This window comes from Dermacentor variabilis, chromosome 11 (genome assembly GCF_050947875.1).
Source record: "Dermacentor variabilis isolate Ectoservices chromosome 11, ASM5094787v1, whole genome shotgun sequence".
In the NCBI taxonomy this organism is placed as follows: Eukaryota; Metazoa; Arthropoda; class Arachnida; order Ixodida; family Ixodidae; genus Dermacentor; species Dermacentor variabilis.
In genome coordinates this window covers 16270688-16284319 of record NC_134578.1, presented here as the reverse complement: position 1 = coordinate 16284319, position 13632 = coordinate 16270688, and the positions used below count along the sequence as shown (strand labels likewise).

Below are 13632 nucleotides of genomic sequence, written 5' to 3'. Positions count from 1 at the left end.
TGTGATGTTGTGTTGCACGTTATCAGCCCAAGAGAATCGTAGCAAGCCCTCTCTCTAGAGGGTGCTGCTCCGATAGTAGTGTTGTAAGGCGCATCTATTTAGGCCCTGGTGCTCAAGGGCCCCATCGAGGTGGTTGTCCTACTGGCACTGACACGTTTTACTGCATTATCTACTTGTGGTAAATCTCTGATGGTCATAGCCCACATCACTTGTCATTGTATTAATCTGGATATATTTCACGCCCTCTACAGTTAATGTTCTTAGGCCTCTATACAACCATGTTACATTTATGAGTTGTCAGTTACAGCTCTATGAAATGCTTATCTTTCTTGGCGCTCTTTAAAAACGAGAAGAAAGGGGTTAACCCAGGGGCCCGATGTTTAATCATATCATGAGAAGCATTCAAACAAATAACACGAAGGAAAATGTAGAGGAAACTACTTGTACGTACCAATTGAATTTAAGAAATGACAAATTAATGGCAATGAAAGCGCATGAAAAAACTTGCCGGCGGTGGGGAACGATCCCACGTCTTCGCATTACGCCTGCGGTGCTCTAACCAACTGAGCTACCGCGGCGCAGTTCCCCATCCACTTTCTTGGTTTTTATGTGTTACTACTAGAATTACCCTCGGAGTGTTAGCCAGCGCCACCACTCACAAACCTTGGCGGCGAATGTGGAACATCCTTTCTGTCGCAGGCGTCACGAGTACGTGATCATTCTGGATGAAGGCAACAAATAAACCCGCTTACGCTACGTGAAGGCATCAATGTTGTCGGATTCGAGACCCGCGTTATGTAAGAAGGAGAAGAAGGGGGGGTTAACCGAGGGACCCGATTTTTGAATCTTATCATGAGAAGTCAACAAAGACATCAAGAAAAACATAGGGGAAATTGTATTTATCATTTCTTTAATTGAATTAGTAAGTACAAATAATTCCTCCTATGTTTTTCTTGGTGTATTTGTTTATCGGCTTCTCATGATATCTTTAAAAATCGAACCCCTTGGTTAACCCCCTTTCTTCTCGTTCTTACATAACGCAGATCTCGAATCCGGCCACACTTATGCCTTCAGGTAGCATGTGCGGATTTATTGACCAGTCGGCTTCACTCAGAGAGATCGCGTACTCGTGACGCCTGCGGCGGACAGAATGTTCCACATTCACTGCCGAGATTTGTAAGTGGTAGCGCAGGCTAATACTCCCAAGGTTACTTCTAGTAGTAACATAAAAATACCTAAGAAAATGGATGGGGAAACCGCGCCGTGGTAGCTCAATAGGTAAGAGCATCGCACGCGTAATGCGAAGACGTGGGATTGTTCCCCACCTGCGGCAAGTTGTTTTTTCCTCCACTTTCATTGCCATTTATTTATCATTTCTTTAAGTCAATCATTAAGTACAAGTAAGTTACTCTATGTTTTCCTTTGTGTCTGTTCGTTGGCTTCTCATGATATGGCGCTCTTTGGCCATTCCTAGCCCTTGCTCCTATAAAGCCCATATATCATCAAGATCAAGACTTTATGCTGATTCATTCTTCTCTTTAAAAAAGAATAATATGGATGTATATTGAACAACCCTCGTTGTTCTGTCTGAAAACTATATCACAGAATTTCTTTATCAAAAATCACTTTTATTGTTGGTATGTTTGGTTCAAGTTCTCGTCAAATTAAACAGGGTAATTTTTCATATGTTACAGTGGGACTCGGATCTCCAGAAATGCAAGTTTCGCTGCAAATTGGGTTTAAAAGCAGATGGGCAACCAAACTATGCCATTAGAACTGCAATAGATGGAACTCCTTGTGACCGGCATAAACCCAAGATGGTAACTTGCTACTACATCTCTCGATGACCAAAACGAGATCAAGTTGAAAGCAGGAGCCAACGTTTCGACAAGTGGACTTGTCTTCTTCAAGGCGGCAAGTCCACTTGTCGAAACGTTGGCTACCCGCTATGGTTTCTCAGTGGCTATGGTTTTGTGCTGCTATCGACGAAGTCGCAGGATCGAGCCCTGGTCACGGCGGCCACATTTTGATGGGGGTGAAATGCGAAAACACCCGTGGTACTTAGTTTAGGTGCACGTTAAAGAACCCCAGGTGGTCGAAATTTCCGGAGTCCACCACTACGGCGCGCCTCATAATAAGAAGGGTTTTGGCGTGTAAAACCAGAGAATTTATCTTTTTTGAAACGTTGGCTCCTGCTTTCACCTTGTTCTCGTTTTGCTCATCGTCTTGAATTTCCATCTCCCGCCTTCCCAATCTAGTACTACTACATCTCTCTTAAGAGGAAGCTTTAGCTTGGGGCCCATTTCGATTTTCCTATCAGAGTATAATAGAACACAGAAGCAGCATTTGGACAAATATGAAGGAAATTTGTCACATCTTAGGTAAAACGTTGAATTCAAGTAACTGCAAAAGCATAATTTTAAATCAAGGCTGCACAGATTTAATAAAAGCTTCCGAAAGTTGGTATGTTACAAAATTGTAGCAGGACATTTAGAAATCCGTATTTTTTTCCTTGTAGATGCTGAAACGTAGAAAATAAACGACGTCAGAGCTGGCAATCCCGAACTTCAAAAATTGTTGCTCGAGCAGAATGGGTGCCATATGTGTGCCCTATTCTCAGTCAACAAAATAGGAGAGTGATTCACATCATCGTGAATTTTACAGTGACGGCCACTTCCCAAAGTGGGTTTATTTATATGGAGCTTATTCAATATTTTAACTACTAAATACTTTTAGGTCCCGTTGTCAGCGGCTTTCAAGTGGCCTTCGGTCAAAAGCAGGAGCTGTTATCCTGGCCCGCAAAGGGGAACATCCGGCCTAGTGGCGAGAACGAGTTCATGCGAGCAACCACTCAAAACTTAGGCAAATGCGGTCTCTGGCCCTCAAAAGTATGTACAGAACAGCATTACATACGCCAGTTACTGCCCAAACAAGTTACATAATATTGCTACGGCATGAGCCGGGCGAGAAGAAGAGGAAGAAGAAGTGAGCTGGTGCAGCCTCAGGACGCCATCTTGACTTTACCATCCATCTCGTCCCTTGAATAAAGCCGGTTTAACATTAACCGTAACAGTTTTGTGGTGGAGGTGCTGGGTACTTCGACCAAGACGACGGAGCTGCTGCAGCAAGTGCCACGCCGGAGCCGACGCCTCGCTCGACTGCCTCCAACACCACTTGAGATCCCGATGTCCCACAGCAGCGACGAACAGCCTTCTCTGGCAGCTCCAGTGCGAACAACCGGCGCCTGGATGCATCAGATGGAGCCCCGCCCTTTCTCTGGAAAATTCGGCGAAGACGTGGAGGAATGGCTCACCCACTACAAGCGTGTGAGCAAGTACAACGGCTGGAACTCCACGACTCAGCTCGACAATGTGGTTCTGTTCCTCACAGACACGGCGCTAGTGTGGTTCGAGAACCATGAAGATACGTTCACAACGTGGGACAGCTTCGTTACTCACCTCACAGAGTGCTTTGGCGATTCCACCACGAAACGGAAGCGGGCGGAGCAGACATTGCTTCAGCGCGCTCAAGTCCCAGGTGAGACCTGTACTACGTACATAGAGGCGATCCTGAAGCTTTGCAAGACTGTCAATCCTCGAATGTCCGAAGAGGACAAGGTTGGACACCTTCTCAAAGGCATAGCCGAGGATGTTTACAATTATTTAATCGGAAAGGAGAGTCTCGCCTCGGTCGCCGACCTCATCAAGCATTGCCGCACATTTGAGGCCTTGAAGCTGCGCCGTATCACGCCAAAGTTTGGCAGGCTAGCAAATGTCACAACGGTGGCAAGCGTTGACGAAAACGACAACCACAGCTTTCAATTTGACCTTGCGGCAACTATAAGGCAAATTGTCCGCGAAGAACTTGAACGACACACCAAAGGGGCGGATGTCGAACAGCTTGGTTGCGCTTCCAACCAACCTCAAGAACATGCATCTGCTGTGTCAGCATTGTCTGTCATGCCAGGCGTTGCAGACTGTCGAGGTGATCAGCTGCGACAGCACCGACGTACCTTTCCCGACGACATGACGCACGATCAACGAACTCGTCGAGCTACCACCACGAATCGGAATTCGGAAGATCGCGTTTATTATTCGCAGCGTCCCAGGGTTGACTCCGAGGCATACAACGTCGGTCGCGCATCTCCTGTATGTTACAGCTGTGGCGCCTCAGGACACATTGCTCGTTTTTGTCGCCGGCGCCGACAGACAACAACATATGGCCCACCACCAACTTGGCCTAATTTTGGACGTGATAGTTATGACGACCGTTGGCCGATAGACCCTGCAAACACCACAGGCGCGCCACCTCGGAATACCTTCCGTCAGTATAGTAGAAGGAGTGGCTCGCCAGCTTCTGACCGCAGCCTGACGCCCCCAACCAGTCGCCAACGCCGTTCACCGTCACCACGGCGACGTGCTACGTCTCCACCGCCGTCGGGAAACTAGCCGGCGCGGCCGATGGAGGTAAGGTCGCCGGACAGTCTGTGTATCTGCGAAATACTCCTCTGCCTATTATGATGGTGAAGAACAAAGTGCGTGTGTTAATTGATAGTATACCTGCAACAGCATTAGTGGATACTGGTGCTACCGTTTCCGTCATGAGTGTGACTTTCAAAGAGAGGCTGGGTAGGAAAGTTATGTTCCCGTGGAATGATGGTGTGACGTTTCGAGGTGTCAGCGGAGAGTGCCTAGTTCCCCTTGGTATTTGTGTTGCAAGTGTTTTATTCGGAGGAGAAGATCTTAAAACAGAATTTCTCGTACTACCGCGATGCACTCATGATGTGATTCTCGGGATTGACTTTCTTCAGGATTGTGGTGCATCCGTTAACTGTGGCACAGGCGAAATTACTTTGAATAGCGCGCTTCTCGCCACCCTTGCCGACACATCCTTACCAGTGAAAAACTATTGTGTTGTTTCGAACGATTTGCTGCTACCGCCTTGGTCGCTTTCACGTATCCCTGTCAATTTCGCTGCTGCCGACCTTTCATCGTTTGACGCGCAAGTCCAGCCACTTATGTCGAGCTGCGCAAAGAAAGATGTACTTGTACCACGCTCTGTCGTGAGAGTAGTGAATGGCGCCTCCAATTTATGGGCTTTCAATTGTTCTTGCGTCCCTGCCGTTCTCCCGCGTGATATGAAGCTTGCTGAATTTGACGAGATTACTTACAGCTCCATTACAGTTCTAAGCGAGGAGGAGCAGTCTCATACTAGCGATCCCCAAAGAAGCATTTCTGAAGAGCAGATCCTACGAATGATCAACAAGGCACTGCCCTCACATGAGCGCCGCGCTCTCGCACAAGTTTTGTGGGCACATCTTTCTGTGTTCGATTTCACACAAGGCGACAAGCAGGCTTCACTCCCGCGTTCTCGTGCTCGCCACAGAATTGACACCGGATCTGCGCACCCCATTCGGCAAAAGCCTTACCGCGTTTCTTCAGCAGAGAGGACAGTTATTGCTGAACAGGTGAAAGACATGCTGCGTAAAAGTGTTGTCCAAGAGTCTTCTAGTCCGTGGGCAGCACCAGTAATCTTAGTAAAGAAGAAGGATGGATCGTGGCGGTTTTGCGTTGATTACAGGAAACTGAATGCGGTCACCAAAAAGGATGTGTATCCGCTTCCTAGAATTGATGATGTCATCGACTGTCTACATTCCGCTGCCTACTTTTCATCACTGGATTTGCGATCGGGGTATTGGCAGATACCCATGCACCCAGACGATAAGGAGAAAACGGCCTTCGTGACACCAGACGGTCTTTATGAATTTAACGTTATGCCGTTCGGCCTTTGTAACGCGCCAGCAACATTCGAACGATTCATGGATACTATCCTCCGAGGACTTAAATGGGAAATTTGTTTGTGCTACCTCGATGATGTGGTTATTTTTGGCAGCACATTGAGTGAACATAACAGCCGTCTCAATCTTGTTCTGGATTGTGTCAAACAAGCCGGCTTGATCCTAAATTCCAAGAAATGTCGTTTTGGAGAAACCGAGACGTTAGTACTTGGGCATCTGGTCGACAAAAACGGTGTGAGGCCAGATCCACGGAAGATTGAGGCAGTCAGCTCCTTCGAAGCACCGAAGTCAGTGCGGGAGTTGAGGAGTTTCTTGGGCCTGTGCTCGTATTTTCGGCGCTTCGTCCCAAGATTCGCCGACGTGGTGTACCCCCTAACATGTCTTCTCCAAAAAGCCGTCCCTTTCAACTGGACATCGGCTTGCGACGACGCGTTCCGTCAGCTAAAATTTCTACTAACATCAGGGCCCATATTGCGTCACTTCGATGCATGCGCACCTACGGAAGTGCACGCTGATGCCAGTGGCATCGGCATCGGCGCCGTACTTGTGCAACGTCATCAAGGAGCTGAACACGTTGTGGCTTATGCTAGTCGCTCTTTGACTAAGGCGGAACGCAATTACACTGTGACCGAGCAAGAATGCTTGGCAGCTGTTTTCGCTGTCCACAAATTTCGACCTTATATCTACGGACGCCCGTTCACTATCATTACTGACCACCACGCGTTGTGCTGGTTGGTGAATCTCCGTGACCCGAGTGGACGACTGGCACGTTGGGCTCTTCGACTGCAGGAGTACGACTTCGTTATTTCCTACAAGTCCGGGCGTCGCCACGCAGATGCGGACTGTCTCTCCCGCCTTCCTCTGACGACGATGGAGTGTGACGAAGACAATTTTGATGACTGTTTTGCTCCCATTTCTTCTACATTCCCAGACTCGATGACTTTCAAAGCAGAGCAGGAAAATGATATTGGTTTGGAACCTCTATTTGTGGCCGCATCGCGTCCTGGAGCCACCGGTCGATTTTGTGTCCGTGACGGCCTGCTTTACAAGACCAATTATTCGGTTAAAGGCGCACGCTTCCTTCTGGTGGTGCCGCAGAGTCTGCGAACGGACATACTGAGAGCCATGCACAACGATGTGACCTCTGGCCATCTAGGATTCATAAGAACTTTGAACCGGACACAGGAGCGTTTTTACTGGCCCAGAATGCGGGACACGGTCAAGCACTACGTCGCCAGTTGCGAACAATGTCAACGCTACAAGCGCCCTACGACCGCTCCGCCAGGTCTTCTCCAACCTCTGCCGCCGCCTCGCCTGCCATTTGAACAAGTGGGTATCGATCTTCTGGGCCCATTTCCCCGATCATCTAACGACAACCGATGGGTGATCGTATGTGTCGACCATCTGACCCGTTACGCGGAAACGGCGGCCGTGCCATCTTCAACAGCTGCGTCCGTTGCAACGTTTTTGCTTCGATTCATTATTCTTCGACATGGTCCCCCCCGTGTGATCATTAGCGATCGCGGTCGTCAGTTCGTTGCGGACGCCGTAGAAGAACTGCTTCGTCTCTGCAGTTCGCAATTGCGTCATTCAACGCCTTATCACCCTCAGACAAATGGGCTTGTAGAACGTACGAACAGAACTCTAACTAACATGCTGGCCATGTACGTATCTTCCGATCACAAGGACTGGGATGACGTACTCCCCTTCATCACCTATGCGTATAATACTGCAAAGCATGAGACGACCGATTACAGTCCTTTTTATCTCCTTTACGCACGTTCACCGCTAAGCTGCATTGACACTATACTACCGTTTGACTTTCACAGCGAGTACTCTGTTGCCCAGACGCTTTGTCTTGCCGAAGAAGCCCGGCGTATCGCTCGTCTTCGTACTGTGGCATCGCAAGACCGATCGAAAGAGCGCTATGACAGCCGACACCAGTCTGTCTCGTACGCCAAAGGAGACTTTGTGTGGTTGTGGACTCCTCAACGTAAACGTGGCTTATGCGAAAAGTTTTTACCTCAGTACACGGGCCCATTCGTCATCGTAGATCGCTTGAGTGACTTGACGTACGTAGTGGCACGCTTGACGTCGACTGGTCGTCGGTCTAGCCGGACCCAGTTAGTACATGTTGCCCGTCTTAAGCGGTTTCACCCTACGCTTTCCGAGTGATTTGGACTTGCCCAGCGGGCTTCGTCTGGCAACCGGGGATTGCTACGGCATGAGCCGGGCGAGAAGAAGAGGAAGAAGAAGTGAGCTGGTGCAGCCTCAGGACGCCATCTTGACTTTACCATCCATCTCGTCCCTTGAATAAAGCCGGTTTAACATTAACCGTAACAATATATTGCTTCCGAGTTCTTCCTAATGTTTGTTCACAATATCCCTCAAACTGTAACTTTATTAAATGTTAACAGCGCACAACAGACGGTGATAGAGGGAGCAACAGCAGGACACAGCGCTGATTACAACTGGTACTTTATTGGAAGAGGGAGCATATATGTAGGCTGGAACAGCCTGTGGGAAAGCTAACAAAGCATGCACCAAAAATTTAAAAGAATTCGCACTCACCATATCGCCCTCTGCCCTTTACAAAGCGCCATCCAGATATTCAATTTCCTTTTTTGACAGCGCAATAATGTTTATCATGATGGGTTTGATAAGCTTCGATCACTTCACGTGTTAGCTTATCCTTCTCTTTCTTAATCACTGTACACTCCCCGTAGACCGGTTTACATGTAAAGCTTCTGCAGTGTAAGGACAGGTGGCCCGCAGCGAGTCTTTCCAGCCACATTCTTGTGCTCCCTAAGCCTATCGTTCTCACACATCCCCGACTGGCCGATATACCTTTTCCCGATGTACAAGGGAAGAGAGTAAATTACACCTGCCTCGCAATTAACACACTGCACCCTGTGATTTATTGAGCATCCTAGTTTCTCTTTGGCATCAGGGTTGACCATCGAACGCTTTTTTTCAAAGTTTCTTGGAGGCAGAGAAAGTAACGTCTACACCATCGAAAACACCTATTTTCTTGAGATTGTGTGCGATTCTGTTCATATAGGTCACTAAAACGAACCTTTCCTCCTTTTTATTTGCCAACTGTCTGCCCTTGTCACCACGTTTTAATTCTTTCAGCAAGCCACGAGCCACTGATATAAGCAGATGAAGCAGGTAGACAGCCGACACCAGGGAAGAAACCTGAGAAAAAAAACTACTCTCTGCCAAATGAGAACATGATTTGAGGAAATAATTTTTTAAACAAGACAAGATTATACCCCTTTTCACAAGCTTTGTGTGATTGTAGGTCTACGGGAGCAGCGGTTTACTGGCCGTAGGCTCAAACAACCAGCAAGCATATGCTTTAGTGAAATGAAACATCAAGTCAACAAGCTTACGCTAGTCATCCACGGGAACGTCATGTTTATCTGCAGTGGCTTCAGACGCTCGCTAAAAATGGCCAAAACACGCAGTAGAGTTACTGGAAAGTTGGCTACATCAGGTATTAAAATGATGAGATAGCCGTCCAAGTCCCTAAAGACGCGTCTCACATTCGCCACTTCTGAGCACTCCCTCAAAATGCGGTCGTGGAAGGCAAGGTAAATGTCACTTAAGAGGGGTGCGATGCATGAACCGACGCAAATGCCATTTTTTGTGTGAAAGTGCTATCTTGCCATGTAATGAGCCTTGACGTCATATAAAAATTTAAAAGCTCTAAAGCACTGCGCTCAGTGATACCAGCAGCATTCAGAAAGCCCACTTCACTATGCTTGTCAATAGTGCTTTGAACGCAGAACTGTTTTTGCAGAGTCGAGTAAAACAGGTCCTTCATATCTAAAAAAAAAAGCTGAAAAATCTTTGTTGTCAGTTTTTAAAAATTCAATTACCTGGTCAGAGTTCCTAATTAAAAAAGGTCGTCAGCTGTTAGAAACTTGAGTTTGCGTTGCAAGAACATAGCAAGGAGCTTTTGCCGCGCTCCATTCTCGGAAATGATCCCACGAAATGGAAACCTATCTTGTGTGTTTTTACTGAAAAGAAGACTTTCAGGCTTAAGTTTGCTTTGTGTGCAATAGCGCGCTCGAGCGGATGAAGTTTCATGCTGTAGCAAAAACGCAGGGCCTCTTCCTGGCCACGGCATAGCTTGACGTCATCTCGCCTGTAAAACACAGTGTCGTCTTTGATAGCCCTCGACTTATACTCGTTCAGAGGGCTTCGGCAGCCAACATAACTACGCTGAAGTTTAATTTGTCATTTCCAATAGTAAGCACATACAAGGCACCAGCGGCTTCATTGTCATCTTTCGGCACTTAGACAGGTTTGCCAGCGATCCTTGTTCCGCGACACGAGTTTCACGTTGCCTCGAGAGATGGCGCCACGCTGCGCGGCACGTCCTTCAGGCAGTTTTATTCTCCTAGCTGGGCAGTTCACGTTGTGGGCCTGGCGCACGGAGCAAGAAGCATTTAGGAGTGGAAATTCCTCTGTTTGCGGCGACCAGAAAAGGTCACAAGCCCGCGGAGCCGTTATCGCGCTGGCGGCGCCTGGCGGCCTGGAAAGAAATTACCGCCGTTCAGAGCGCGCCGGAGCCGCCTGCCGGGCGCTGCATTTATTTTAGCTGCGGCTTCTACGACGCGCCGCATGGCGCCGCCACTGTATACGGCCCCGTCGGCGCATACAACAATTGTGACCTTATCTGGTCGCCCGCGCTCGCTCGCGCTGACGGGAGTTTCACTTATTAAATGTCTTACTCCGTGGCCTGGCGTCTTTCGCTGCCTGTAGTATCGCCTTCTGCCGGTTTTCTTCTAGCTGCGCTACGTCCATGTGGACCAGTGCACAATATGACGTAGCACAGTGGGGTGTGCACAACGCAGATCTTTGGATTGTGGCTGGTATCATCTCCAACCAAGCTGCTTTGCCTGTTACCATTTCATGCTTACACCTATTCTCGATTAAAGGAGAGCCTGCAATTTTTCGGCATCCCGCAAATGCTGCCAATAGCTCCTGGGTCATTTACTCAGGAATGGCTTCAGGTAAAACAGGAAAAGAACAAATAAAATAGAAATAGACAATACGTACGAACAGAAGCGACCAAAAAATGTCGGTATGGACACCAGCACCGAAAGCAGAATCCGGTTGCTATGGCATGGTCACATATTACAGCGAAGGGAAAAAACTCATACAATAAGTATCTTCATACACACCAGCAGACAACACGACCACAAGATGAGAACCCTAAACTAATACGGCAGTTATGTAAACTGCATCTGTTAGAACATTTAAAATCCACGCATTTGGCTGAGTTTATGGCATAGGTTAAAGGGTTGTAATGTTTTTCTGGTTCTACGACGCCCTACTTTCAATTAGGTGGACTACTTCCGAGCTGTGTACATTGAATCAGTATTTCCCTTTTTAGATTTATATTAGCTGCACTTTACATGCATGTGGTGTTCTATTGACGAGTTACAGACTTTATCAATTTTTCTTCCAATTTTAGAATTTAAAGCGTCTTTTGTAAAAAATGGACGGCCTAATAAACAAAAACCGTTACCTATAGTCGCTATATTTACATTGTTTTTTTAAATGCAGGAAACCTCATCAAAACCGATACGCTCACTGCCGAGAGGAACAACTTCTATGCACCCATGCAGTTAGAACGGAACCTTAAAATTAAATATTCGTAATAAATTTTAAATACGGTCTTTCTAGCCGTTGAAGTATAGGAACAAGGTGCAGGTTAAGTGGTCGTCACCAACATTGCACGACAAACGGTTTGTGTTCGTATCCCAAGTTGGCATGGTAACATGTTAGGCAATTCTAATTTTCCATAGGTGAAATCATGTGATCCTTAAAGACTGATACATAGTTTCGAAGCAGAATCAATGACCCTGTCTGAATCCTAAGTAATGTTGCTTGTGTAGCTGTAGCTAGAGACAACTTATTTCGCATACACTGAGTATTTACGAAGTCCAACTGGTTAAAATATGGAACGTGACATTGTTCATGTCATGGATGTACGGCGTCCCGAGACAAAAAATTCCCTAGTAAGAAACAACCCGCATACTTGGTTAGCCAGCAGTGCTGCTAGCACTGACGTCTTTTAGTGCATCACCCTTCAAAGCTTAACTTTTGCTTTAATATTAAACCTCACATCTCATGCCATAGTTCTAAAACATGTACAGTAAATTTCGAGCAATTTACAGCGAATACGTTTAAGCAAATACACAGCCATGTCACAAATACATCTTGTCATTGATACCAACATCTAATACACCATACCGTATTTTGGCGCTCCTTGGCTATGAATGGCCCTTGTACGACGAAACGAAATACATCATGAACCCATGTACTTCCCTATTCTAGAGCACTTCGATCTCAGTTCCCTGCCCGATACTACACTAGTTGCCTAATAAAGACAAATCATTTTTTGGTTGCACTAATCATTCCGCAAACATAGTTGCAAGTTTCACTAGCGCCAAAAGCTCGGATTATATTTTTCGTCTAAACCTAACAATGATGGCACAGTCAGTAATGTGGTGTGTAGTGGTGTAGTCAAAACATGTGAGATAAATTTAACCCGTAGCCATCTCTCTGGTTCTCGCACATTGATCTGATGAAAAATAAGCGTCCCACAACGCTTTTCCCTTTACCATGTTTCAGCAGTATAATGGAGCTTCCCACAAACCAATGCTCAAGTAGAATATAGCTGCTATTCCAATATAACATTGTGCATAAACTTAAAGGCTTACCAGTCTAATCTGCAATTGAGGCTTACAGGCGATCATGCCTTTCACGAAATGTTCTCGACTGCTTCTTGGAGAATTTTATGCCTCACATTTTCCTCTAGTGGGACGTTTCAGCTTCTATCTCAATGTCCTTTCAACATTATCTTTAAGGCGAAATACTCCATGAAATTAATTTTCGCTTTTCTTCCACATCTTTCAGAAATGCAAGAACACATTCTGTGTGGAACAGTAGGTAATCAGTGGCATTAAAATACGAACAACTAATGTGTCCTCTCGCTTAATTGTAGAAAAGTCCTCAGATACTCACTACGGTATCCTGGAATGATGAGAGGTTGATACATTGTCTTGAAATCTGCGCTACCAAGGCGTCAAGTATTTGAAGACCTAAATCCCTGGAACGTATCCTCTTTATCTCAGAATTTAGGTGAGGAACTCCGCGTAGATAATCCCCACATTTTGGCAAATATAAACGTATGCATGGTTTATCACTGCGGCACGTTTTTCAAGGCATCGTTATCTGTCATGGAACATTTTCAAGAAATGTTTTAAACCGTGGCTGCCTCTAAATGTTCCGCCATAAACAGCACGGCCCCGATGTTCTCATAAAAAGTTGAACAAAAGCATTTGTTACGCAGTCTTACGAAACTCGCATTATTAGCGGCAGAGTAGGTACGCCTTGTCGTACAACGCCTCCGCGGAAACACCACATGAAATTCTGTACAGCTTGAATAAACAATTTCATTCACCAGTGTGTCTGTAAATTGCTAAATGTCTTGAAAGAACGTGTTGAAACACCACCACGGAAAGAATGCGATTCTTAATGCTCCCAAAACAATGATCCAGCTCTTCAACACCACTCAGAAGTGTCTTGGTTATGAAGGGAATTCGTTCTGCAAATATTCACTTTTAAACAAATAAAAAGTAAGGGGAATAAAGTGGATTTTAGCAGATTCCGGCCAATTAAGCACACGTCAATCTAGCTCAGCGAAAATCAGTAAGATAGTTTGCACACCGTAATCATATGCCATCAATTATCCGGTGACGCCGAATAAAGATATTGTCGCCTAATATGCCTCCGGAAACACTATACTCACGTGA

The 13632-nt window shown here is 46.4% G+C and overlaps 1 protein-coding gene across 2 annotated transcripts in view; it reads left to right on the top strand.

Annotated features, from left to right (window-relative positions):
- The window catches only part of LOC142564692 (venom metalloproteinase antarease-like TtrivMP_A), a 56332-nt gene extending 43056 nt beyond the window's left edge, over window positions 1-13276 (top strand). Inside the window, exons 12-13 of one of the 2 annotated variants that reach the window (XM_075675817.1) lie at window positions 1695-1820; window positions 12734-13276. In XM_075675817.1, the coding sequence (XP_075531932.1) occupies window positions 1695-1820; window positions 12734-12766 (159 nt within the window). In that variant the 3' untranslated portion in view covers window positions 12767-13276. The remainder of the gene's footprint in view (window positions 1-1694; window positions 1821-12733) is intronic. The other variant, XM_075675818.1, reaches the window with a different exon arrangement.
- Window positions 13277-13632: the final 356 nt, after the last annotated feature.